Raw genomic sequence first — 24733 nt, forward strand, 5'->3', positions numbered from 1 at the left:
GATTAATATTTTTGCCAGGCACTCTAATCCCATATTTACACAAGCATTTGTTAACACTGGGCTAAGCATTAGCCCTGGGCTAAGGAGTCACAATTTTATCCCAGGGCTAACGACAACCAAACACAACCAATGTTACATTCTATAGGCTGGTTTACAGTTGGCCTGTCGACATGTCTGTAGACAGTTGTCACAGTGACATCACAACATCAAACTTGTTGTTGTTTTGAAAAAGTATAAACACAAAAATGACAGGCTGCATGACATCAGCAGCCTAGTGGTACAAAATAGCATAACATCTGTATTTTAACACGAATAAACCCATTAGTTTAAAAATGAATTTTGTATATGTCCAGGTAGGAGTTGTAAATTAGAACTTGTTCTCAATTGGACTACCTGGTTAAACAAAGGTGAAATATAAACATAAAAAATAAATGTCAATCCAGCAAACCAGGCAACTAAAAGCTACTCTGTTAACAATGTTTTGGTTAGTTTCTAGCCTGCTAGCTAGATGGCTAGCCAGTTCAAATAATGACCATATTGTTGCTGACAACGTCTTAACTTTAGCTAATGTTTATTCATTATTACCGGAAAATAAACTTACAACAAGATCATTACTTACAAGTTTACAAGTTCATGGCGTGCTATCTGTAGTCCTGCAGGGGCATTTCATTTAAACCCAAACCCTACCCACACACGCGACGTTCAGGCCATGCCCGAATCCGAAATCCGAAATCCAGTAACTTCCTCTGTTAGTTAGATGCTTGTCTTTGCCTGTCCCCAGCTCCTTACTGCCCCAGCTCTGCTTGTGAGAGTAACCGTAGCAACAGCTCTGCTTTGTGCAGCTCCTCCTCTAGTGAGAGAGCAGCTGTTAGCTAGCAGCTGTTAACTGGCTACTTTTCGTCACTCGAGACTTTGACGTAAATCATGGAAAATAATTATAATAATCTCTCCCGTTGACTCAGACAATGTTTTGGTCTTTGGGGTAGCCTAAACAAGAGTGACAGGCATCACGAGAGCATGCAAATTAAGTGAAAGTGCCTCTTTTTTTTTACCCTGAAAAGTCAGTGCCAACCCTGCTCCAGATCAGGGGCAGCTAGCCCTGGGCTAAGGTCGGCGCTAGCCCACTTTAGAATGTGCAAGTGTGAACACTCACAACCCAATAGAACACTTATGGGAGATTCTGGAGCGGTGCCTGACACAGCGTTTTCCATCACCATTAACAGTGTAAGTGTGTGTGTGTGTGCATGTGTGTGCATTCATGAGTGCTTGTACTTACACTCCCCAGGTGTGAGGTCCATGCTGGCCTTGTCATTGCAGCCCTGAAGGGAGTCCAGGGTGCGTGTAACCTGGCTGGCAAAGTCCTCTCCTCCGTTCATGCACTCTCTCTGCAGATGGTGTCTCAGGTCAGTGATGTCATACTCGTATCCGTCCAGGATGGGTGTCTCTCGGATGCTGAGCGTGCCACTGGAATTGTGACCCTGGCCCCTGGAGTTTCTCAGGCTCTCCCTGGCCTGGCCTCCCATCAGCACCGAAGGGATGTAGTGAATCTCATTGGCTGCCTCGGCGCTGGCGCTCTTCTGGGGCTGGGGCACACGGCGGCGTTTGCACCATCGCCTGCGCGTGTAGAGGATGAGGACCAGGCACAAAATAGACAGCAGCAAGGCGATCATGCCTCCCTGTGAACAAACAATTGGGAAAGGAAAAGGATGAATGGTCTCAACTAAGAACTCCCAAAAGTCCCCAAATCCATGCAGTTAGATTTGTCAAAAGACCACTAGTGCATACTAGAGATCCTTGAGGAAAAAACAATAGATCTCAACAATGTCAAGAAAACATTAACAAACTCAATATCCATATCATCACAGTGTACCATATACCGGGGTATTTGGAAATAGCCATGGGATGGTTTTTCAATACCCTCAATACTGTCGAAGCTAGTTATTTAAAGTTTTCAATAAATGGTCATATTTGTAGCTACATTTTTAGTAAATACCTGCAGTTAACTTGTGCAATACGTTAGGAGATAAAGCAGAACACGATTTCTGTTTCACCTGTCATATTAGTTTACATTATGAAGCTTCCGTAGTTCTCCAGATCAGTTGAGACAATCACGTGTTTGTTTGTAAATAGCACAAAAGGAGAAAACGGGAGCAGGTGAGTCCAGCTGTGTATTGACAGGGGTCCATTTTATATTGAAAGCAAAGTGTTTTTTTGCATCAAGAATGCAATGCAATGCTTACAATGAAAAAGTAAGGTATTTTTTTCAAAAACTATGCAAGGCCATCCTATTTCTATTGTTTGTCATAGAACGAATGTAGCCAGCTACATTTACTAACGTTTTGCTTAATAGGGATAGCCCCTTTTTTTTCTATTTTCGCCAAAATGATATTCCCAAATCTAACTGCCTGTAGCTCAGGCCCTGAAGCAAGGATATGCATATTCTTGTTACCATTTGAAAGGAAACACTACTTTTAAGTTTGTGGAAATTTGAATTGAATGTAGGAGAATATAACACACTAGATCAGGTAGAAGAAAATACAAAGGAAAAAAAACTTTTTTTTCCTACCACCATCTTTGAAATGCAAGAGAAAGGTACCAGTTCCAGCCATCACTCTGATTGTAATTCTGACGGTGTCCACAAGATGGCAGCAGTTTATGTGCAAGATTCCAGACAGATTACTTGAAGTATGAGCGAGCTAAGTGACATTTAGTGTGAAGTCACCCAGGTACGTTTGGGAGAATCGTCAAGGAGACATTTGCATTCATATTACATTTTTTCTGCAAGAATATCGTTAAATCTGTATACTTGGACATTGATTTAGCTTTTCCAGTATTAGTAGCCATATTATAAGTTCAAAATTGGCAAAACAACCAGTTTTCATAACTTCATAACTCTGAATATTTTCATACTTTTTGTTCAAAATGAAAAGGCCTGCTGTCGTACAAGGTTAGGAGCCACATTTTACAACAGATACTTGGTTTCCGAATACTCCGGTTAAGCCCAGCCCATTAGCTATCAAGCTACCTTTGTTTGACCCCGATTGGTGCTTATTTGACAAAGTTAGTGTTGTTCATGTGAAGACCACCCGCGTCATCGGCGTGCCATGAAGGCATCGCTCTCTGACCAAATATGGTGTCCTATAGGATATACTACAGCCCTAATTATATAGTGAAGTCTCGTTACGTTCTAGGATCTCTGAAGAATACAAATGAACATGATTTGAATGGTTGAAACAACGTTTAGGGTGAGATTTTCACAGATACCTTTCTTTGCAAATTGAACGAGTGTAAATACAAAATCGATCATGCACGATATATGTACCTTGTTAGGATATGAAAAAGGATATTATCTAAGAAAACGACACTTCATGTTATCTCTGGGACCCGTTGGATGATAAATCAGAGCAAGATTTCAGAATGTAAATACACATTTCACCTTCAGAGGTGAATTTATCAAACCTATCGTGGTGAAAAAAAGTGTTTTGTTGTTAGGAGCTCTCCTCAAACAATAGCGTGGCATTTTTTTCCGCAGTAATAGCTACTGTAAATTTGACAGTGCAGTTATATTAACAAGAAATTAAGCTTTCAGCCGATATAAAAGTGTAAATGCAATTTGCATAAGTTGTTTGCCTATTCGGGATAGTCAAGGACATTAACAAATCATGCCTTACTATAGGTCACTTATGCAGCATGTACGCACAATGTTAGAGGGGAATGAAAGTTAGAATAATTTGTTTTGTATTGCTTGTTTACGTTACTTTCAAAGTCAATTAACTATTCCAAACTCTAGTTTAGATTGAAATAAGCAGAAAGATAACTAGGCCAGAGAGTTACATTGTTTTCCATAATGTTGTGCCTCTATTACAGTTAAATGAGATGACAAGTTATTTTCAAATCAATTACCTAACGTTTAATTGATTATGTGATTGAATTAAACCATGCAACAATTAAACCGTTAATAACCTGGGGCACCATGGAAGCATTCGTTTTTATAAAGGGGCTATCTCCCGAAACCACTCTTAAATATCTGAAGATCTTTTATATCGATAGCATTACTCTTTACCTTCTATCAGTCTCATCTGAACATTGTAAAATTCTTTGTTATCTGCACGAACCCTAGCATAAATTGTGAATCAGCAACATACACATTGGCTTAATTATTTATTTACTAACTAACTAACTAATCACCTAAATACATAACAAACAAACAGTCGATATTGGTTACTGACAATGATAGGAAAGAGTCCCTAGTGGGCTAAGCCATTATGACGGCTTGGTAGACAAGGGGAAGGGGGTGTGGACTGAGAAAGAGCGGGAAAGAAAAATGGATTCATTACACACATAATAATCTATAATTATATTCACTGAAATGCTAATCCTTTGCTCATTCGAAAAGAAAATGCAATTCATATTTACGACCGTTTGTCTGGGTATGCTTATAAACGTTATGGACTGAGGAGATTTTCAGAATAAAAAAGACACTGAATGGCACTAAGCACAGGCAAAATCCTAGAGAAAAACCTGATTTAGTCTGATTTCCACCAGACACTGGGAGATGAATTCACCTTTCAATAAGACAATAACCTAAAATACAAGGCCAAATCTACACTGGAGTTGCTTACCAAGACGACAGTGGATGTTCCTGAGTGGCTGACATATATCAGCTTGAAAATCTACGACAAGATCAACAATGACAGAGCTTGAAGAATTTTTGAAGAAAAATTGGCAAATATTGTACAATCCAGGTGTGCAAAGCTCTTAGAGACTTACCCAGAAAGATGCAGCTGTTATCGCTGCCAAAGGTGATTCTAACATGTATTGAAAACGTATGTAAATGATATATGTCTGTATTCCATTTTAAATAAATTAGCAAACATTTCTGAAAGTATGTTTTCATTTTGTTATTATTGGGTTTTGTGTGTAGATAGGTAAGAAAAAAGGCTGTAAGACAACAAAATGTGTAATAAGTCAAGGGGTAGACACTGTATATGATCAGGACTATTTTCTAAGTAAGATAACCTTTTTTGAACATTAAACCAATCTTCTCTTGAAATTAAAGTCATATTTACAGTTTTACTGCAAGATATGTATTGATGTTTGCTCTTCAAAATGTGTATTTTATTGGCTCTGCTGCTGTGGACACTTAGGGTAAGGAAATCATTTGGGTGAAGTATCCCTTTAATAGCTTGGCCTGTCAATCAATCACTCTGGGTGGGATTGTCAGGGAAGGGAGAAAGATGTTTGTGAGTCAGTAGGGTTTTAGACCTGTTAATCGCTGTGGGTGGGACTTAGGGCTGCACGATTGATCAATTTTTTTTTCAAAATTTCGATAAAAAGAATTGTTCAAATATACAGTATTTTGAAAAAGAATGGGAGAAACGCACAAAATAAAAGCTTGTAGCATCATACCCAAGAAGAATCAAGTCTGTACTTGCTACCAAAGGTGCTTCAACAAAATTCTAAAATTGATTAAATAATTTTTTTGCTCATCAATCTACAGTACATTTACAATTATATTCAATCCATATTCAGACTGTAAATGTGACAGACTGTAGATGTGGGTTCTTGGTCAACTCCCTGAGCAATTCCCTTCTATCCCGATTGATCAGCTTGGCTGGGTGGCTAGCTCTAAGAAGAGTGTTGGTGGTTCCAAACTTCTTCCATTTAAGAATGATTGAGGCCACTGTGTTCTTGGGGACCTTCAATGGTGCATACATTTTTTGGTACCCTTCCCCAGATCTGTGACTCGACCCAATCCTGTCTCAGAGCTCTACGGACATCCTTCGACCTCATCGCTTGGTTTTTGCTCTTTGAACTGTGGGACCTTATGTAGACAGGTTTGTGCCTTTCCAAATAATGTCCAATCAATTGAATTTACCACAGGCGGACTTTACAATCAAGTTGTAAAAACATCTCAAGGATGATCAATGGAAACAGGATGAACCTGAGCTCAATTTTGAGTCTCGTAGCAAAGGGTTTGAGTACTTACTTATAAGGCATTTATGTTTTTTATTTTTAATACATTTGCAAAAAAAAAATCTGAAAACCAGTTTGTTTTGTCATTATTGGATATTGCATGTAGATAGATTTTTTACAAATTCAATCCATTTTAGAATATGTCTGTAACGTAACAAAATGTGCGTCTGATGTTGACTTCGAGCCTCCACCTCCGATGCCAGAGCCTCGCTGTTGAAAACCTGTAAAAGAGCCAACTGATCCCAACTGCCATGGTGAGACAGGAGTCTGGGAGGCATGGCACAGTTTGGGTAGAAAAGATTGACAAGTTTATGTCACATGCAGATGTTGCAGCACATCAGATATTCTATTATCGCTCATGCGCACAGAAAAGGATATCTCTATGGATGAAGTCAAAGCATTCATTGCACTCTTCTGCATGTCCGCGGGGCATATGGCAGAAATAGCATGGAAGTGGAGTCACACACAATACCCCATAAATGTTTGCAAATGTATTAAGAATCCCAAATTGTATTATCACATTTACAGTCTGAATACTTGTGACTACGTGATATTACGTTTTGGATTTTTAATACATTTGCAAACATTTCTAAAAACCTGTTTTTGCTTTGTCATTTTGGGATATTGTGTGTAGATTGATGAGTAAAAAAATTATTTTAATTGTAATGTAATGTAACAAGATATGGAAAAAGTTAAGGGGTCTGAATATTTTCCGAATGCACTGTATGTCAGACGTGGCTTAAATTCTGGCATTAATGCTTAAAAAACCTATTTAATAACAACAATGAAATCAAATGTGACAATTAGGAACAGTATTTTCTAAAGGTTTATGATCCAGTTCAGCGTTTGACAGTGAACAAATGTGAAAGTTAAACCCCCATTAAACACACAATGGGGTTTCATTGGAATGGGGTATTAATGACATTAACTTAAATCATTTAATTTCATTTACAATATTTCATAAAGGCTAATATTGCATGAAGGCTGACGCTTTTCTTATTAAGGACACATTCAAGTCTCCTGCTGTATTGCAAGGCATGATTAGTGCTGTGGAGGTCACGAAATTTCATCAGCCGGTGATTGTCAAGCAAATAACTCTCGGTCTCACGGTAATTGCCCGTTAATTAACATAAACACATTTAGCATCTCCTGGCTTCCATTCCTGGCTTTCTACAAACCACTGATGCAGACCTTTGGAACATCTACATTTTAAAAAGTTTAATAAATCCATGTAATATAGCCTACAACTTCACAACAAATTCATTATTTATTTTAGACAGGTCTAAAGAAAATTGTAGTCTATTTCAGAATAACCTAATTGAATACTCTGAGTTGTCCTTATGTTAGGTCCTGATCTGGCTATGTGAAATGGCTGTGGGCTACACTAGTTAATTTAACAGACAAGTTTTGCTTATAATTCAGTGGCATTATTTTATATTATTTTTAAGTATGAAGAATACAATTGAACAAAACTGAATAAAATAGAATTTATATTTTCTCTAAACGATTTGAGGGAGTGCGCACATGCAGCTTTCCTGTGTTAAGAGGTTAATTATGGGCAGGTGGGAGGGTAGCGTCCAACCTGGCCAACATCCTGTGAAATTGCAGTGCGCGAATTTCAAATTACAGAAATATATTTAACATTCATGAAGAGATAAATAACAAAGAACACGCTTTCACCCACGCGCATGGAAACGCTATAGCCAAAATAGGAGCCACTTAGAAAACTACAACTTCTTGCTCATTTTTCCAAAAACCAGCCTGAAACTCTTTCTAAAGACTGTTGACATCTATTGGAAGCCCTAGGAACTGAAATATGGGAGGACTTCACCTCATAATAAACATGAAAGCCATTGGAAACAGTGGAAGGCTGAATTATTATTTTTTTGGGATGGTTTGTCCTCAGGGTTTCGCCTGCCAAATCAGTTCTGTTATACTCACAGACATCATTTTAACAGTTTTAGAAACTTTAGAGTGTTTTCTATACAAATCTAGCATATCCTAGCGTCTGTTTAATTTGGGCACGCTTTTCATCCGGATGTGAAAATACTGCCCCCTACCCAAGAGAGGGTAACAAAGAAATCGCTACTCCTATATGCTTAATTTTCAGTTATTAATGTAACTTCAGACTCTAATGATGATTTGAAAAAAGTTGCTCTGCTTAGTTTTTTTATGCAGGCTGTACAGACTTTATCAGTCTCCCATTCAGAATTTGACAAGCACCTGCTAATTCCTTGAATTTCACGGGGGGATCTCCTTTGTGTGGCCGTAACGCACCCTAAAAAATCCATGCCTTTTGTGGCCAGTGGCCGTTGTGTCCTTGGCCCGGAGTGCTGCGCTGAGCCCTTCCATCTGAGTGCTGCATGCTCCAAAGCATCTCTCACTCACATTGCTCTCCATCACGTGATCGGGTCTTTCTCTCAGGCTACAAGTGAAGACAGACACATCAGGAATGCAACTGCGTGTGTCCTTATCCAATTCCGAGGTGCATATTGAAGATATTGGAAGAACTGTCCACATTTACTTTTTGTCAGCCAACAAACAGCAAAAGCACTAGCCTATGTCAATCTACTATCCCCCATAGTACAAAAGTAGACCTATTCTATTCTGTACAATAAATACATCTTCCAAACTTAGTCCGGGACAGTTGTTGGTTGCGATAGATCCCAAATTAATACAACCACTAGCATAATTTTTACGCAATGTGGCTGACACAACAGATCAGAACGTTTAGCTTAAAATGTTGATAAACTATGAGGCTATTTCTTCACATTATAAGCGCAGCAATGAGCACATGCCAAATATTCCATTAGCGGGACAACACCATTGTCAAAAGTGACCGCAAATGTGATTAAGGGCAAGGCTACATGAGGTGTGCGACGATGATTAGAAAAAGTAGCAAAAAACGGCATTGTTTCTTGCTGGGCATGCTAGGCTCCCAAGTGGCGCAGCAGACTAAGCCACTGCATCTTAGTGCTATAGGCATCACGATCCCAAGCTGTATCACAACCAGCCCTGATCGGGAGTCCCATAGGACGCCGCACAATTGGCCCAGCGTCGTCCGGGTTAGGGGAGGGTTTGGCCGGGGTAGGCCATCATTGTAAATAAGAATTTGTTCTCACTGACTTGCCTAGTTAAATACAAGGTTAAATAAAAAATGAATAAAAAATTCACAAATTATAATATATAATTCACAAGTGATGGGCTAATATTGTCACCCATCAGACTATTCTTGATTTAATCTTGTCTTTACATACACTAAATAATATATGTGTGAAATTTGTTTTGATGCACCTGTCACGAAACAGGGTCAGAGGAAAAAGTAAATGTCATCTATGTACTTAAATAGAGAATGGAGGACGCTTTTCCCGAGGTTCATTTTCATGCCAGTCAGGTAGGCTATACTCCTGTTGTAAAGATTAGCAATGTACTTAATATTAGAAAAGTTGAGAAATACTTCTCGCAGGCCTAGCCTATAGAAAGCTGATGGGATCCTCCTCTTTTTAATAGAGGTCATCACTCTGTTTTTTCGTGCAATTGCATAGCCTATAGAAATGTTGCACAACATGAGCTTAGGGGCTCTAATGAAGTGTTTGATTAGATTTTCAATTACATTTGCATTGATGTCCGAGCGATTAGAAGGACAATAGAGTGCTGAGTACCAGGCAGTTAGCAAGTTTAGTAGGCTACTAATGACCATCAGCAGCATCAGAGCTTGGAGAAGCCTAACTACCGTGACTAAATGGTCACATGGAATTTGACTCCCTTCATGACTCATGACCGCCGGTGTGGCAGTAATAATGTCACCGCAACAGCCCTAGGTATGATCATTAAAGAATACACAGTACGTGCTCAGCTATGATGTGGGTGTGCCCCTAGGGTCAATACTGGGGCCCCTCCTGTTCAGCCTGTACATGAATGATCTGCTTTCTGTCTGTACTGGGTCTGAAGTTCAAATGTATGCAGATGATACAGTGATATATGTGCATGCAAACAAGCTGCACAAGAACTCACTACTGTAATGGTTAAGGTTACAAAGTGGCTCAGTGACTCATGTTTGCATCACAATGTGAACAAAAGAGGGCAACTGATGCTACTGAGACAGATGCCTATGTGTCAGGGGAGAAGCTCCAGGCTGCATCTGATTTTAAGTACCTTGGCATCATACTTCATTGCAACCTCTCTTTTAAAAAGCAGGTGAAAAAGGTAACTAAAATAACAAAGTTAAACCTAGCTAATTTCCGATTCGTACAACATTTGACTACAGAGGTAACAAAAATGTACTTCAATGCTATGATACACCCCCACTTAACATACTGCTAGACTAGTTGGGCCCAAGCTTGCTGTACAGAATTAAAAGCCATTCAGTCAGTCTACAAGTCTACTGGCTCTCAAAGTGCTCGATAGAAAGCCCAATAGCCATCATCACCATTACATCCTCAGAAAGCATGAGCTTCTGAGTTGGGAAAATCTTGTGCAATACACTGTCTTGCCCTCAAGATCCTAAAAGGCCTGGCCCCACCTCCACCTAGTACTTTTGTTTTAACAGAAAACCCAAACCCATGGCAGCAGATCCACAAGGTCTGCCATGAGAGGTGACTGTATAGTTCGCTTAAGAAAAAAGCACCTTTTGTCAATCTGCTTTCTCTATGAGAGCTTCCCATGTCTGGAACACACACAACTGCACCACCTATCACACCTTCACAAAAGACATAAAGATATGACTTAAGCCCAATCAGACTTGTGAATATAATCCCTAGCTGCATATTGCAGCTTTCCATGTTGTCTGTTGTCTGTAGTTTGTGAGGTGTGGAAACACTTTGTTGCTTTATTGTATTTTGTTTTGTTGCTTTTTGTGCTATTGCTCCGTCTGCGTGCTACATTTTGCTTGTCCAATGATGCTCTGCATATTTGTCTGCATTGTTATTGTAATAATTTTTAATAACCTGAAATGTTGATTAATGTGAACTGTAATAATAATAATAATATATGCCATTTAGCAGACGCTTTTATCCAAAGCGACTTACAGTCATGTGTGCATACATTCTACGTCCATGTAAAAAAAAATGTTTTACTCAAACTCTTGAGAGATTCAGAATGTGAAAATGTAATCTCATGAAAATGAAATAAATGTGTAATCTATTCTAAATAAATATGTTTATTATCAATAGTAGAACTCTCAATTTGCTTAAAACAACTGAGAGAATATAAAAACATTACTAGCTTAAGAGTTTTGGGATTCTTGGCAGGACTGTCTTAGCTTTTTCTAAACATAGTTTAATTTGCTGTATAATTATGTGAGAATTTGTTTGATTGACAGACTCTACTGTGCCATCGGTTCCCAGCTGGAAGAGATACACACAAAAAATACTTTAGCCTTCGAAACTATAAACATAGTAATACTTCATTCAAAATGTTTGTTTAGATTACTTTAACTGAATTTCCTCTTCCTTCCATCATTCCTTCCTGCCCCTTAAATTGTATAACATTACAAACTTAACTTTAAGGATCTTCTATCATTAATCTTTTTTACGTAGCGAGACAATCTTCAAGTTCAGGGGCTTGTGCTTGCATTAATGAATGGGTCACTGCAATTCTGCTTGGCCGATGGACCTTAACTGATCTGGATGACATTTGAGGTGCAAGAGGAAATAGTCAATCCGTTAAAGGGTGTGAGCAGCCATAAAACAAGGTATTATTGGGCACTTAAACCAGAAGTGCAAAGGTCTGAGGGGGTGCCCAAAGGAAAACTGTTGGTAATGTTGTAAAGAACGTCTTGAGCCCAGGGCCCGGCCGGGACAATTATTTCAGAATTTCTTATGTGATCATTTTTAATTGAAAGTATGAAATCTTCGATGTTTGAGTTATTCCTTCTAATCACCTAGTACACAAATAGAGATATCAAACTGTCATATTATATCAAACAGCAAATATGAGTCATATATGGACTGTTTACTATACACTAAGTGTACAAAACATTAAGAACACCTGCTCTTTCCATGACAGACTGACCAGGTGAATCCAGGTGAAAGCTGTGATCCCTTATTGATGTCACTTGTTAAATTCACTTCAATCAGTGTAGATGAAGGGGAGGAGATGGGTTAAAGAAGGATTTTTAAGCCTTGAGACAATTGAGACATGGATTATGTGCCATTCAGAGGGTGGACGTGCAAGACAAAAGATTGAAGTGCCAGGCGCACCAGTTTGTGTCAAGAACTGCAACGCTGCTGTTTATATTTCATGCTCAACAGTTTCCGAAGTGTTTTAAGAATGGTTCACCACCCAAAGGATAGCCAGTCAACTTGACACAACTGTGGGGCGCTTTCGACACCTTGTAGAGTCCATGCCACAACGAATTGAGGCTGTTCTGAGGGGAGAAGGAAGGTGTTCTTAATGTTTTGTAAACTCAGTTATCCCAATACACCATAGACATTGTAAAATATATATATTTTGAAGATCAATTAAGCTATGCTAAATGTAGGCTATTGTGAGGGTTATAGTATTTTCATGCACATTTTAGTGTTATTTAACATTTTAAAAACATATTGTATCTGCCTCCTCCTCAAAATGTGTTTATTTTTTTACTATAGGTTGGCCAATAGAAAATCAATTCCTTCTGTATTGCTTCTGCTTCCGCCTGCATCAGATTTCTTAAAGCCATACTGTTAGTTTCCCAGGAAACTCAATCCTTTTAATTCCCATCTGATATGGGAATTAGTAACCCTGACTGTACACCAGCAAGAAGGAGCACTGGGATGTTTACTAAACACTATACCAGCAAAATATGTGAACTTCAAATGTATAGATAGGAGGAGAAGCAAAACATACGAGACTTAGGGTTCTATTCAATCTGTATTGATGTGATGTGTAACAGATTGTGTAGATCAAAATGTGAAGGTCATTTCCGATTGAGCTGCATTTAACGTGAATGCGGTCTCCGCTAACGAGCTGTAACGCTGAATTTCCGCTATATGGATTGAATAGAGCCCTTACACTATTTATTATTTCAGGAAGAACACTGGAAACCTGTCAGAGAACATTGGGGACTTGTCTGAGACCTTAATCCAATGTAAACAGTGACTGATACAGCGCATGAGCCATAAGAGTCCCTAAGAGCTTATTTCCTACTACACAAAATCTCCTCATATAATATTCAATCATTTTTTTGTATTCCACAGCTTCTCAAAGATATATATTTGGGATGTCTTCTTTCATGAAGTAGCGTAGGCATAACGGTATTCCTCTCTCCATATATACCAGAGTTACTCAACTCTTAACCTACGAGGTACGCTCCGTACCTGCTGGTTTTCTGTTCTACCTGATAATGAATTGCACACACCTGGTGTCCCAGGTCTAAATCAGTCCCTGATTAGAGGGGAATAATGAAAAAATGCAGTGGAAGTGGCCTCGAGGTCCAGAGATGAGTTTGAGGGATCTATACCATAAATAAGATCCCAATATTAAGGGAAATGAAAGTTGCCATGTGATGCCCTTTGCTGTTTTACCAATGTTCTGGAGCATTTGTAAACATACAAAGGTTTTCCAATTCTGTGACTACACTCCCTTTACATTTAACGGGCATAGTAGAGGTCTTCCTGCAGAAGGAGTAACTCTGTAAAAGGGTGGCTCCATGTGTGGTGGATGGTGCAGAGTAGTAGGTGTTAGGGGGTGCTTGTTGTTCCCTCTGCCTCTGGGCCAAAAGAGAACTAAGGACATGTGTTTCGACTTGCAGGAGCTCACCTGCGGCTGAACATGGAACACAGGGAAATTCATCCATTATGGATGTTGAAGCAGAGCAGCAAAGGAGACTGTGGTCACCTTGTGGAGGAAGAAGCACACCTGTTCTTATCATGGCAGTTTGAATGGCCACTAGGTGAGGGAAATCCCTATCCCCTTCTGGTGACAAAACTGATTTTGGTGCAGTTCAGTGAACCTGCACCTCCATGAGATTAAGCCCCAGTTACAGCTGGCCTCTTTTCAAGCCTCAGGTTGGACTGCATTCATCCAAGAGCTTTAAACTGTTCCATGGTGGGCCTGGTGGTCTGGCAATGAACTGTGCATGACAGATCAAGCTGCTGTGTAGAATCCTGGCTTGAATCGTCTGCCATCGAGCCATGCTGGTGGCTGCGGCGTATGGCGGAACAATGGAAATGGCTCAGTGACATGTGTGGGGTGGGGAGAGAGTGGCGGTTAGTGGGAGAGAGAGTGGTGGGGCTGTGTCTCGGGGGCAGCACGTATCCTCAAGGAGCTGACGAAGTGATGCAATGCTGGATTTATGAGGCGGCCCTCCAACTGAGCGACAAGCTGCAGCGAGCGAGGCCGGAGCGGGAGCACAGCGCAGCAGCCATCTGTTGCTAAGTCTGTCCTATCTGCATGCTAATCCTTTCACACCTCCATAAGAGATTTGTGACTGTATTGTCGAGCAGCTTTTAGGATAAGGAGATAGCAAGGGGAATAAAACAAGGACACAACGTCCAGAAGGATGTTAAATTTAGATATGGAAGAAAATACGAGGTGAGAAATACATTTTCCGGTGGATAATTGTTGCATAGATAAATAAACTGAAAGAATTTGAAAATGTTTCAGTCTACCTTTTCATTGTGTACTAATGCATGCAAAACATGCAGAGGAGACTCAAGGTCAGCATATGATTTGACATTCAGTAAGTGCCTCTGCAATGTACCTAGTACCTGCTAGAATAATTGTTCTAATGCTGACTAATCATTTGATAAAATGTTTAGATGTACTTTGCATTAAAAATCTGTCATCCATCAATGTAACTGTTCAGTACAAACCTTCCATTGTAACATGTCCACATGTACCAAGAAATGCACCAAGTTCTAAAGCTTATATTAGATCAGCGCACATAATTGAAAAGAAACATCCCTGCCCAACATCTTTATCAAACAGCACAATAAAGCACTCTCCATTCCAACCCGAGCCCCACCCAACCAGCACAGTACCGTACCATGACAGAGATGTGAAGGATGCGTAACTCTTCCTCGGCAGAGTCGCTGGCAGGGTAGTCTGTGGCTGACAGGCCGGGGAGGTTCTGGCTGCCATCTTGGTGGTGGATGTGAAAGAGCAGTGTGCCATTCTCCATCCACTGCTGCCGCCATCGCACCAGAGGAATGTCCTCAGAGTTTCCTGTGATCTCTGCCAGTCATACAGGACACACAGATAAAAGGATGAGTGAACGCTTTTTCAAATTTCAACATTTCCATTTAAAATCTCATCATATGAGTGAGCGAGGAGTATGGACCTGGGTTAAGAAGCATATTATGATGAATTATTAGTGCATAACCCTTTGGAAAATCTTATGTGCTTTTACAAATATCCATTGCATAATTTTCCAGTAGGGTAATAACTATTACCCTGGTACAGTATATATTACCCATATAGGGTAAATCCATTTGATAGCACCCCTTTTGAAATTAACCAAACCTTCAATACATATTTGCCTATTGTAGAAGTGCTCCGGAAGTTGCTTTTTGGACCTGAATGCCAAAACATTTAAGAGATAAAGGTGGTCAAAGTTGACCTATTATGAACACCCCACGTCTTCATCATTGGAAAAGATAAACAGTTGAGATTGATATCATTACAAGCTTCCAAAGAAGGTTGTGAAACTATTTGATCATTTATTGAGAAAAAAAAAATTCACCTTAATGTCAATTATCTAAAAGCACTGTCACGGCCTGACCATAGAGAGCTGTTTATTCTCTGTTGGTTGGGGCGTGATAGTGACTAGGGTGGGTCATCTAGGTGATTAATGGTTTATGTTGGCCTGGTATGGTTTCCAATCAGAGACAGCTGTTTATCGTTGTCTCTGATTGGGGATCATATTTAGGTAGCCAATTCCTCATTGTGCTTTGTGGGATCTTGTCTACAGATATTTACATGTGTGCACACCAGTAGCGTCACATTTAGTTTGTGCTTTATTGTTTTGTTTGGTGAGTTTCGATTTATTAAAATATGTGGAACTCTACACACGCTGCGCCTTGGTCCAATCATTAAGACGAGCGTGTCAAGCACGTAAACTTTTTCAGATTTACATATGTTGTAGCTTAGACCTTAGTTTACATAATGTACGTTTTTGTGTTGTGCCTGCCATCGATTGTGACACAACATGCTCTTGAATACAGGGTGTGTATCATACTTTGGCTAATAAATGTACTAACATTTTAATAAATGTAAACTTTCAAATGGTAGCACTTTGACTTGAATGGGAATTATACTGTCAATCCTCCATATGAAACCTACTGAAATCAAAGAAATATTGATAATAGACATGACCATTTAAGTTGACATTCAACGGTGGGTGGACCAGTAGCCATCTTTGATTTAGTAAACAAAGTAAACTGCCTGTTACTCAGGTCAAAAGCTAGGATATGCATATAATTGGTAGGATTAGATAGAAAGCACTCTATAGTTTCTAAAACTGTTGAAATACTTTCTGTGAGATATGGCAGGCAAAAGCCTGAGGAAAATCCAACCAGGAAGTGGGATTTTTTTTGATGTGGGTACTTTTCAATTGAATGCCTATAGAGTATCTAATGGGTTAGGACCCAGATTGCAGTTCCTATGGCTTCCACTAGATGTCAACAGTTTTTAGACATTGTTTCAGGCTTGTATCCTGAAAAACGAGGAAGAATGAGACCATTTTGTAAGTGGACTGTAGAATGAAGCAGAGCTGGTTTGCACACGTGACCGATTGCATGCCCTTCGTTGTTTTTCCTTTCTATTGAATATGCAAATGTCGGTTGAAATATTATCGATTATTTAGACAATAGACAACCTGAGGATTAATTATAAACATCGTTTGACATGTTTCGACAAACTTTACCGGTACTATTCGGATGTATTCGTCTGCATGTTGTGACCGCCTTTGAGCCAGTGGATTATTGAAAAAAACGTGCCAACAAAACTGAGTTTTTGGGATATGAAGAGGGACTTTATCGAACATTTATTGTGTAACAGGGACTCTTGTGACTGCAACCAGATGAAGATCATCAAAGGTAAGTGATTCATTTTATGGCTATTTCTGACTTTCGTGACTCCTCTACTTGGCTTGGAAAGGTTTGTATGCTTTTGTAAGCGGGGCGCTGTCCTCAGATAATCGCATGGTATTTGCTTTTGCCGTAAAGCCTTTTTGAAATCTGACACAGTGAATCTTTAAGCCGATGTGTGACACTAGTATATTTTATGAATGTTTATTATGAGTATTTCTGTATTTTGAATTTGGCGCTCTGCAATTTCACCGGATGTTGTCGAGGTGGGTCGCTAGCGGAACGCCTATCCCTAAAAATGAATGGTCAATTATTCTGTCACGCTGGTATGAAGAGATTCGGGAGACAGACGCAGGAATGCGTAATATTTTTTTACATTTAGCCCCAATTTACAGCGTGCCATGTATAGGCACGGGGATGAAGACCAAACAAAAGAGCGAGGAGTACCACAAATAAATAACACAAGCACACAATGGTTATCACACGGGACGAGACCTGTAATCATCTGCGCAATCCACAATGGCACCAGGGGTACATGCCATGCTGTCAAGGGTATGCTAAACAAAAATGTAATTCACATTTAAAAAATACAAATAAAACATATATATATTTTTTAATTCTTCACATTTTCAAACAGTACATATTTTCCAACGGGGCGATACATTTGGGTGAGGGTTATTTCTCGCCTGAGTAGCCTTGTTTCACTGCCAAAAATAAAATTAAACCCTCTAGTGTTCAGCGAAATGACAACACAATGTCAAATACAGGTAGCCTAGTCAAATAATTAAAATCCAATCACATTAACTGTTACTCTACATTTTAGAAACAAAACAAGAGAATTTGAAAAGTAAGCCATAAGAGTTTTTTGAGCGAGACAAAAGACGACTTTCGAGCAGTAAGACGTATAAAAGCAACAGATACCATTAATAAGAAGGGGCTAGAAGCGTCTTACATGGTGAGCTACTGAGTGGTTAGGGCAGGCATGCCCATACTATTGTGGAGGACTTAATTATTCATGCTGCCGCGGACATGGCTGGGACAATGCTGGGGGAAAAGGCCAAAAAAACTATACAGACAATGCCTTTATCAAACAACACTGCTTCACGACGCATCAGTGACATGGCAGGAAATGTTTTGAAACAGTTATCGCTTCGCATACAAGCCAGTGAATTATGTGCATTAAAGCTGGATGAGTCAACAGACGTGCAGGCCTGGCACAGCTCCTGGTATATGTCCGTTACGTTTATGGGGGGTCAATTAAGGAAGACATCCTCTTCTGCAAACCACTGGAAACCAGGACAACAGGAGAGGATATTTTTAAAGTCTTGGACAGCTTTGTGACATCAAATGGACTTTGGTGGTCAAGATGTGTTGGTATCTGTACTGATGGTGCAAAAGCCACGATAGGGAGACATAGTGGATGCCACTTGGGTACATCCCCCGAGAGGCTCTTGCTGCCAAGTGAATGCTTGAAAGACGTTTTGGACACAACAGTGAAAATTGTTAACTTTGTTAAAGCAAGGCCCCTGAACTTGTGTATTTTCTGCATCATTCAACGATATGGGCAGCGACCATGTAATACTTTTACAACATACAGAAGTTATTGTGATCAAGGGGAAAAGTATTGACATGTTTTTTTATTGAGAGAAGAGCTTAAAGTTTTCTTTACTGACCATAATATTCACTTGTCTGACCGCTTGCATGATAACGAGTTTCTCACACGACTGGCCTATCTGGGAATCTGGGATTACAAGGACTCTCCGCAACTCAATGTGTAGGACAAAATTGAGGCTATGATTAAGAAGTTAGAGCTCTTGTGGACTGCATTAACATTGTATGATTTTTTTGTGTGCAAATGACCTCAAGCTTACGGACAATGTCAAATGTGATATAGCGAAGCACCTGAGTGAGCTGGGTGCGCAATTACGCAGGTACTTTCCCGAAACAGACGACTCAAACAACTGGATTTGTTATCCCTTACATGCCCTCCCTCCAGTCCCCTTACCGATATCTGAACAAGAGAGCATCGAAATTGCAACAAGCGGTTCTGTGAACATTTTATTTAATCAGAAGCCACTGCCAGATTTCTTGATAGGGCTGCGCTCAGAGTTTCTAGCCTTGGTAAACCAGACTCTGATGCCCTTTGCAACCACGGACCTATGTGAGAATGGATTCTCGGCCCTCACTTGCATGAAAACTAAATTCGGGCACAGACCTGGGGTGTGTGGAAAATGATTTAAGATTGAGACTCTCTCCAATACAACCCAACATTGCAGAGCTATGTGCATCCTTTCAAGCACACCCTTCTCATTAAGTTATTCACCATTTATTCACCATTTTTCACCAGTTATTCACCATTTTTTATTAACAAATAAGGTTTTATATATAAGATGGCAAAATAAAGAGCAAAATGATTGATTATTATGATATTATTGTTTGTGCCCTGGTCCTATGAGCTCTTTGTCACTTCCCACGAGCCAGGTTGTGACAAAAACTCACATTCATTCTTATGTTTAATAAGTGTATTGAATAGGTTTGTGTGTGTGGCAGTCTTACAATGATGGCAAAACCCTGGTGCTAGAGTGGGTACGCAGCTGGAGGTTGAATGTTTCAAGGGGTACGGGACTATAAAAAGTTTGGATACCTCTGGTCAAAAGGAATATGCCCATTATATGAATTTGTTTCTGGAATTGAAATGGCATCCACCCAAATGGCATCCACATGTTGTGTCTCAACCGATGGCCGGCACAACACAAAAACCTCAGATGATGTAGAGAAGGGCCTAAGCAACAACATATGCAAATATAAAAAGTAAAAAATTATCTTTAGATAATTGACGATAAAGGTAAAATAAATTTCATAATTGTTATTAAAAAAATGATCAAATAGTTTGACAACCCTGTTTCTAAGCTTTAAAATAATTTCAAACTCAACCGTTTATCTTTTCCAGTGATGAAGACATGGATGTCTCCATGGTATGGCGGGGTATGCAAAATGGGTTAACTTTAAACACCTTTATCTCTTGAATGCTTTTGCATTCAGGTCCAGAAAGTGACTTTCTCACCACTTCTTCCATGGGCAAACATGTATGGAAAGTTTTGTTTAAATCAAAAGGGGGATGCAGTTGAATTAAACATGGATTTACCCTACAGCTACTGTATACACTGAAACATTCAGTTCCTTAATTGTGGTCTAACTGTAAATGCTTTTAATTGCATGAGTGTAGTGTAACTAGGTTTATCTGACACATACTGATGCCACTGTGCCGCAGCAGAGTGGGACCTCCCGGTAAATACAATTTAGGGGCTGGCTTTAACCTACATACAAATTATCTGACAAAGTGACAGGACATTTTTACAGCAGAGAGTTCCCTCCAGGGTCTGGTTCAGCAAAAGACTGTTATTAATGAGTCCATCGCCTCTCAGCATGAGGCCACGAAGGCACCAACATAAAGAATGGATTAAAGTAATGTGATTACGGCAGAGTATTAGTGTACCACTATTAGCAGAGTACCTCATCTTAATGCACCATGCAGCCTTAGATCACTAAATCCACCATCTCGGTTGGTTACAGTGTTTTTGGAGGGAAAACAAAGCATCTGCTCATCTAAAACCCATCCTGGGATCTTTGTATCAACTGCATTATTGATTCTATGAATTATACATTCATAATCATCAGATGAAAACATAGTGGCATTTACTGTGAGGTTATTTCCATTTATTGGAAAATAATCTAGAAATCAACACATGGTATTTCAGTTATGAACACAGAACTGCATTAATGCCATATTGCATTTAGCAAATATGCTTCAGTGGGAAAATGATAATGATCGGGTAACCAGAGGTCATATAGACAAAGATGATTTATTTTGGGATTCTCAAGACTCTAACTTAGAAATACTTATATTTAATTTTTTTAATTTTTGGATTATGTGCATATTGATATTGTATTGCTAAATTATTGCTACACTGTTGGAGCGAGGAACATAAGCATTTCGCGGGCACCTGCGATAACGTGCAAAACTGTGTACACCCCCATTACGCTTTGATTTGATTTTTGATTTGATTTGAAATAAATGGCCATTAAGTGAATATAAAAATCCTAGAGCTGTAAACATGAGAGAGTCATTTCAGTATAAGTATTCTAATGGTCAAACACGGAGGCCGTCTTCCTGACTGTGTTTTAACACTTTAGCTGATATGTTGCACTGACAATTCTGTGACCGTTGTGCTCTGTAGGTCTCTAATTGGTACACTTAGCAGCTGACAAGTAAAACAATGAATCAAAAGAACCCGTTGACATAGGGTGCCATTTAGCCTGGAGCATATTCTGAAATTAAAACTAAGACAGTGATAACACATTTCATGTGTCAATAATAGTTTTGTTTTCTCAGACCTTTACTCAAGCAAAGACTTGCTTTGAGCTTTGTTCATTTCACATCAGTTTGTGGTTGCTACGGCAAAGACACATTTGAAGATTTTTTTTTGAAGATTATCACCAGGCAATCACAGGTAACACAGCTATGGCTGAGGGAGGTTTTCACCACCGACAGTACAGTAGGTCTGGAGCTGCATGTGTTAAAGGAGGCATGTTTCCCAGGGGGAGAGAGTGCCATATGGAGAGAGCTCTAGTCTGTTTGTACTGAGTTTAAACAGCAGTGAGCTAGTTGCTGGAGAGAGAGGCCAGAGAGATTCAGCTCACATCTCCCTGCAGTGTCAGAAGCTACGCTCTTACTTTCATAGCTCCTGTTTACACCAGTAAAAGGGATTAAAATATATTTCAGCTTCTGGCAGAATATATATATTTTTTTAACTCCCTACATTGGGAAGTCTAAGGATAATAAACAAAAAATGTCAAACTCTATGCACCTCCTTAAGCTGGAAATATGCTAAAAGCCCATATTTAAACCTTGATGTAGAGTACAGAATCTTAACTATCAAAGACACATTTCAATATTTTAGAGAGGAATTTTGGTCCACGATTTTAACTAGCCTACATTTGTAAAACATGAAAATGCACAGTAGTGCTTTCTGATTACAGTAAAAATAGAATATTCTAAGAACTGCATTTGGAGCAATTTATTGTGTCGTTCTACATAGACAGTCACATAATCATATCATTGAAGCATAACAAAGTAGACAATCAACAATCAAGGGGGTAGGCCCAAATTATGTGAAAAGAGTACACCGGTCGAAAAACGAAAGAAAGCAAACATTCTTTACAAAAATGTATAGACCAATACGGTCGCAGTTCTGTATAGATATTCACAGCTGAATGCCCTTGATGGTATGTGGAAAAAAAGGAAAATCATATTTAGAAATTGAAACACACAATGTTCACGAGACTAAAGTACATATCCATAGGCAGCCCACTGCTCGTTTCAAGGTATGTGTCTATTGACTATGCCAATTTTCTACATGAATAGGAATAAGAAACTGAACAATCAATCAAAGTCAATCTTATTTTAACAAGCTATCCAACACTCCCCATATTAAATGGGATGGCTGGCAAATTGTAATTTGTTAAGAGTTTTACAGCAATGTTGAATATTTCATGTTGGATGATTAGGCATGGGATATCACTTAGAGGACAGGAAAATGGGCAACTTCAAGGTGAGGAGATCACAGTCCTTGTCTGGAGTTAATGCAAAATACATGGCTTGGTTTGATGGTTTTATCATGATCAGGAGCTCACATTGTGATTCAGCGTTTGACTTCAGTAAAAGGGTTGGGGGCTTGGCAATGACAACTGATCAATTAATATTTTACACTTGAAAAGCGGCAGATTACAACAACAAAAAATATTGACATTTTAGTCATTTAGCAGACACTTACATAGAGCGGCTTCCAGCGAGTGCATTCATCTTTAGGTAGCAAGGTGAGACAACCACATATCACAGTCATAAATACATTTGTTACACAATAAAGTAGAGAAGCAACGTCAGTGCCAGAAAGAAAAGACAAGTGCGAGTGTTTTTTAAGACGTTTTCTTCCATTACATTACATTACATTTAAGTCATTTAGCAGACGCTCTTATCCAGAGCGACTTACAAATTGGACAAAAAACAGTGATAGTTGTTTGACAGGGTATACCTGTCCAGCACTGTAGTTAATAATTAGAGGGAATGTTATACATTTTAGGCCTATTCTTGAAGTTGTGCTTCAAGAGGTGTGTGTGTGTGTGCGAGCACATCTCATCCACCTTCACACACTTTACAATGCCCTTGGAGGAGAGTTTGCTCTGTGTTTCAAATGCATACTTTAGTACGGCTGCCAAGGAACTACTATTACTTTACTTCAATCCATATTTCTTATTGTGGCCAAAACCTAAATAAGCTCCTCTACCTTCAATGTCAGTGTCACCAGCTATTTTCAGCCACAATATATATTAACACTAGAACCGCCTGGCCTTTCAGACAATAAGTACACGCTAGAGAATGTTGCCGGGCGTCACCTTTAGCATATAAATCAGAACCATATCAACCCGCAAGTTACAGCAAACATAAACACCAGCGCTTAATAAATAGTGCATAAACTATGATAAAGTATTAATTGCATGAGGAAATATTTGTGGAAATATAGCAATGAAAAAAACAACAACAACACAAGTTATTTGTTTAGGGAGATTAAAGGACGTGGTTTGTATAATTATACAAAGTTTTAGAAAATACGTTGGCCTATAGCCTATTTTGTTTCTCTTACAATAAAAATCTTACAGTGTAATCCATTTGATCAAGTTTATTTGTAGATTTGATTAGTAATAGAGTTATAGTAATTCATGACGTCCAGTTACAGCTTCTTTTGACAAAGTAGAAACATAAAAGATAATAATAATTTAACCAGCCAAGAGTGCAGATTAAATTATTTGCCATATTCCTGAAGAAAAGCATCAGTGCATGAACAATTGTAAACAATGAATTCCATAAATAAATATAATATTTTAATTGTATTATGTTACTTATTTTGGCTTAGTAGCCAGAGCAATGCTGCCATGCAAGTGGTCATGTGCTGAACGCATGGACAGCATGGATATTCTTGGAAAAAGTGACATTTGTAAACAGAGCTGCAACTCTTGAATTATGAGAGTTATTTGACAAAGGCAAGTGTAATAGAAACTGCAGAATATGCTCTTCCTGATACTGTATAGAAATCAAAACATTTTACCTGCATGTGACTCTGAAGGAGGATTTGATAAAGTGACGCTCCTTTCCCTGCATCTGTAAATTGCAAGATGCGCCCATCTCTTCATGTACAATTTGATAGGCCTAACATTGTCACTCATCAGATTATTATCAATTTAATCTGGTCTATAGGCTAACTCTTAGGTGTGTAATTAGTTTTGGTAATAGTTTAGGTGTATTTTCGATGTGCTGGGTGTGGAGGCTGACTGGCATTGTTTGCTTCCCTTCGCTCATCAACTCGGATAGAGTCAAGGATATGTTTTGTATTATTCTAAAGGCCAACTGCAACACGTAGCATGTTTCTGTTTCCCTCACCATAAATGGCATTAGTAATAGAGTTATATTTTTTCTAAAAGTCCCATAACAGCTTATTTTTACCATGTAAAAGAGAATGGTATCAACACGCAAGTCAAATGTTGTTTCAAACATGCAATTTATAGCACTTCCACATAATTCATAGCACTTCACAATTCTTGGATCTACTCTGTATATGACCTTGACTTGGCTGGCAAGAGAAAAGTTACAAATCCCAAATATCCTCACTGAAATGGATCTGTGCCAATAGAGT

General features: G+C 39.1%; 1 protein-coding gene across 10 annotated transcripts in view; it reads right to left on the reverse strand.

Annotated features, from left to right (window-relative positions):
- Positions 1-24733, reverse strand: part of LOC118402117 (astrotactin-1-like) — a 243218-nt gene that overhangs the window by 184970 nt on the left and 33515 nt on the right. For all 10 annotated transcript variants that reach the window (XM_035800041.2, XM_035800040.2, XM_035800037.2 and 7 more), the window contains exons 2-3: positions 14945-15132; positions 1277-1676 (exon numbers count right to left, since the gene is read on the reverse strand). In XM_035800041.2, coding sequence (XP_035655934.1) covers positions 1277-1676; positions 14945-15132 — 588 coding nt within the window. The remainder of the gene's footprint in view (positions 1-1276; positions 1677-14944; positions 15133-24733) is intronic.

The sequence above is a fragment of the Oncorhynchus keta genome, chromosome 23, assembly GCF_023373465.1.
Source record: "Oncorhynchus keta strain PuntledgeMale-10-30-2019 chromosome 23, Oket_V2, whole genome shotgun sequence".
Lineage (NCBI taxonomy): Eukaryota > Metazoa > Chordata > Actinopteri > Salmoniformes > Salmonidae > Oncorhynchus > Oncorhynchus keta.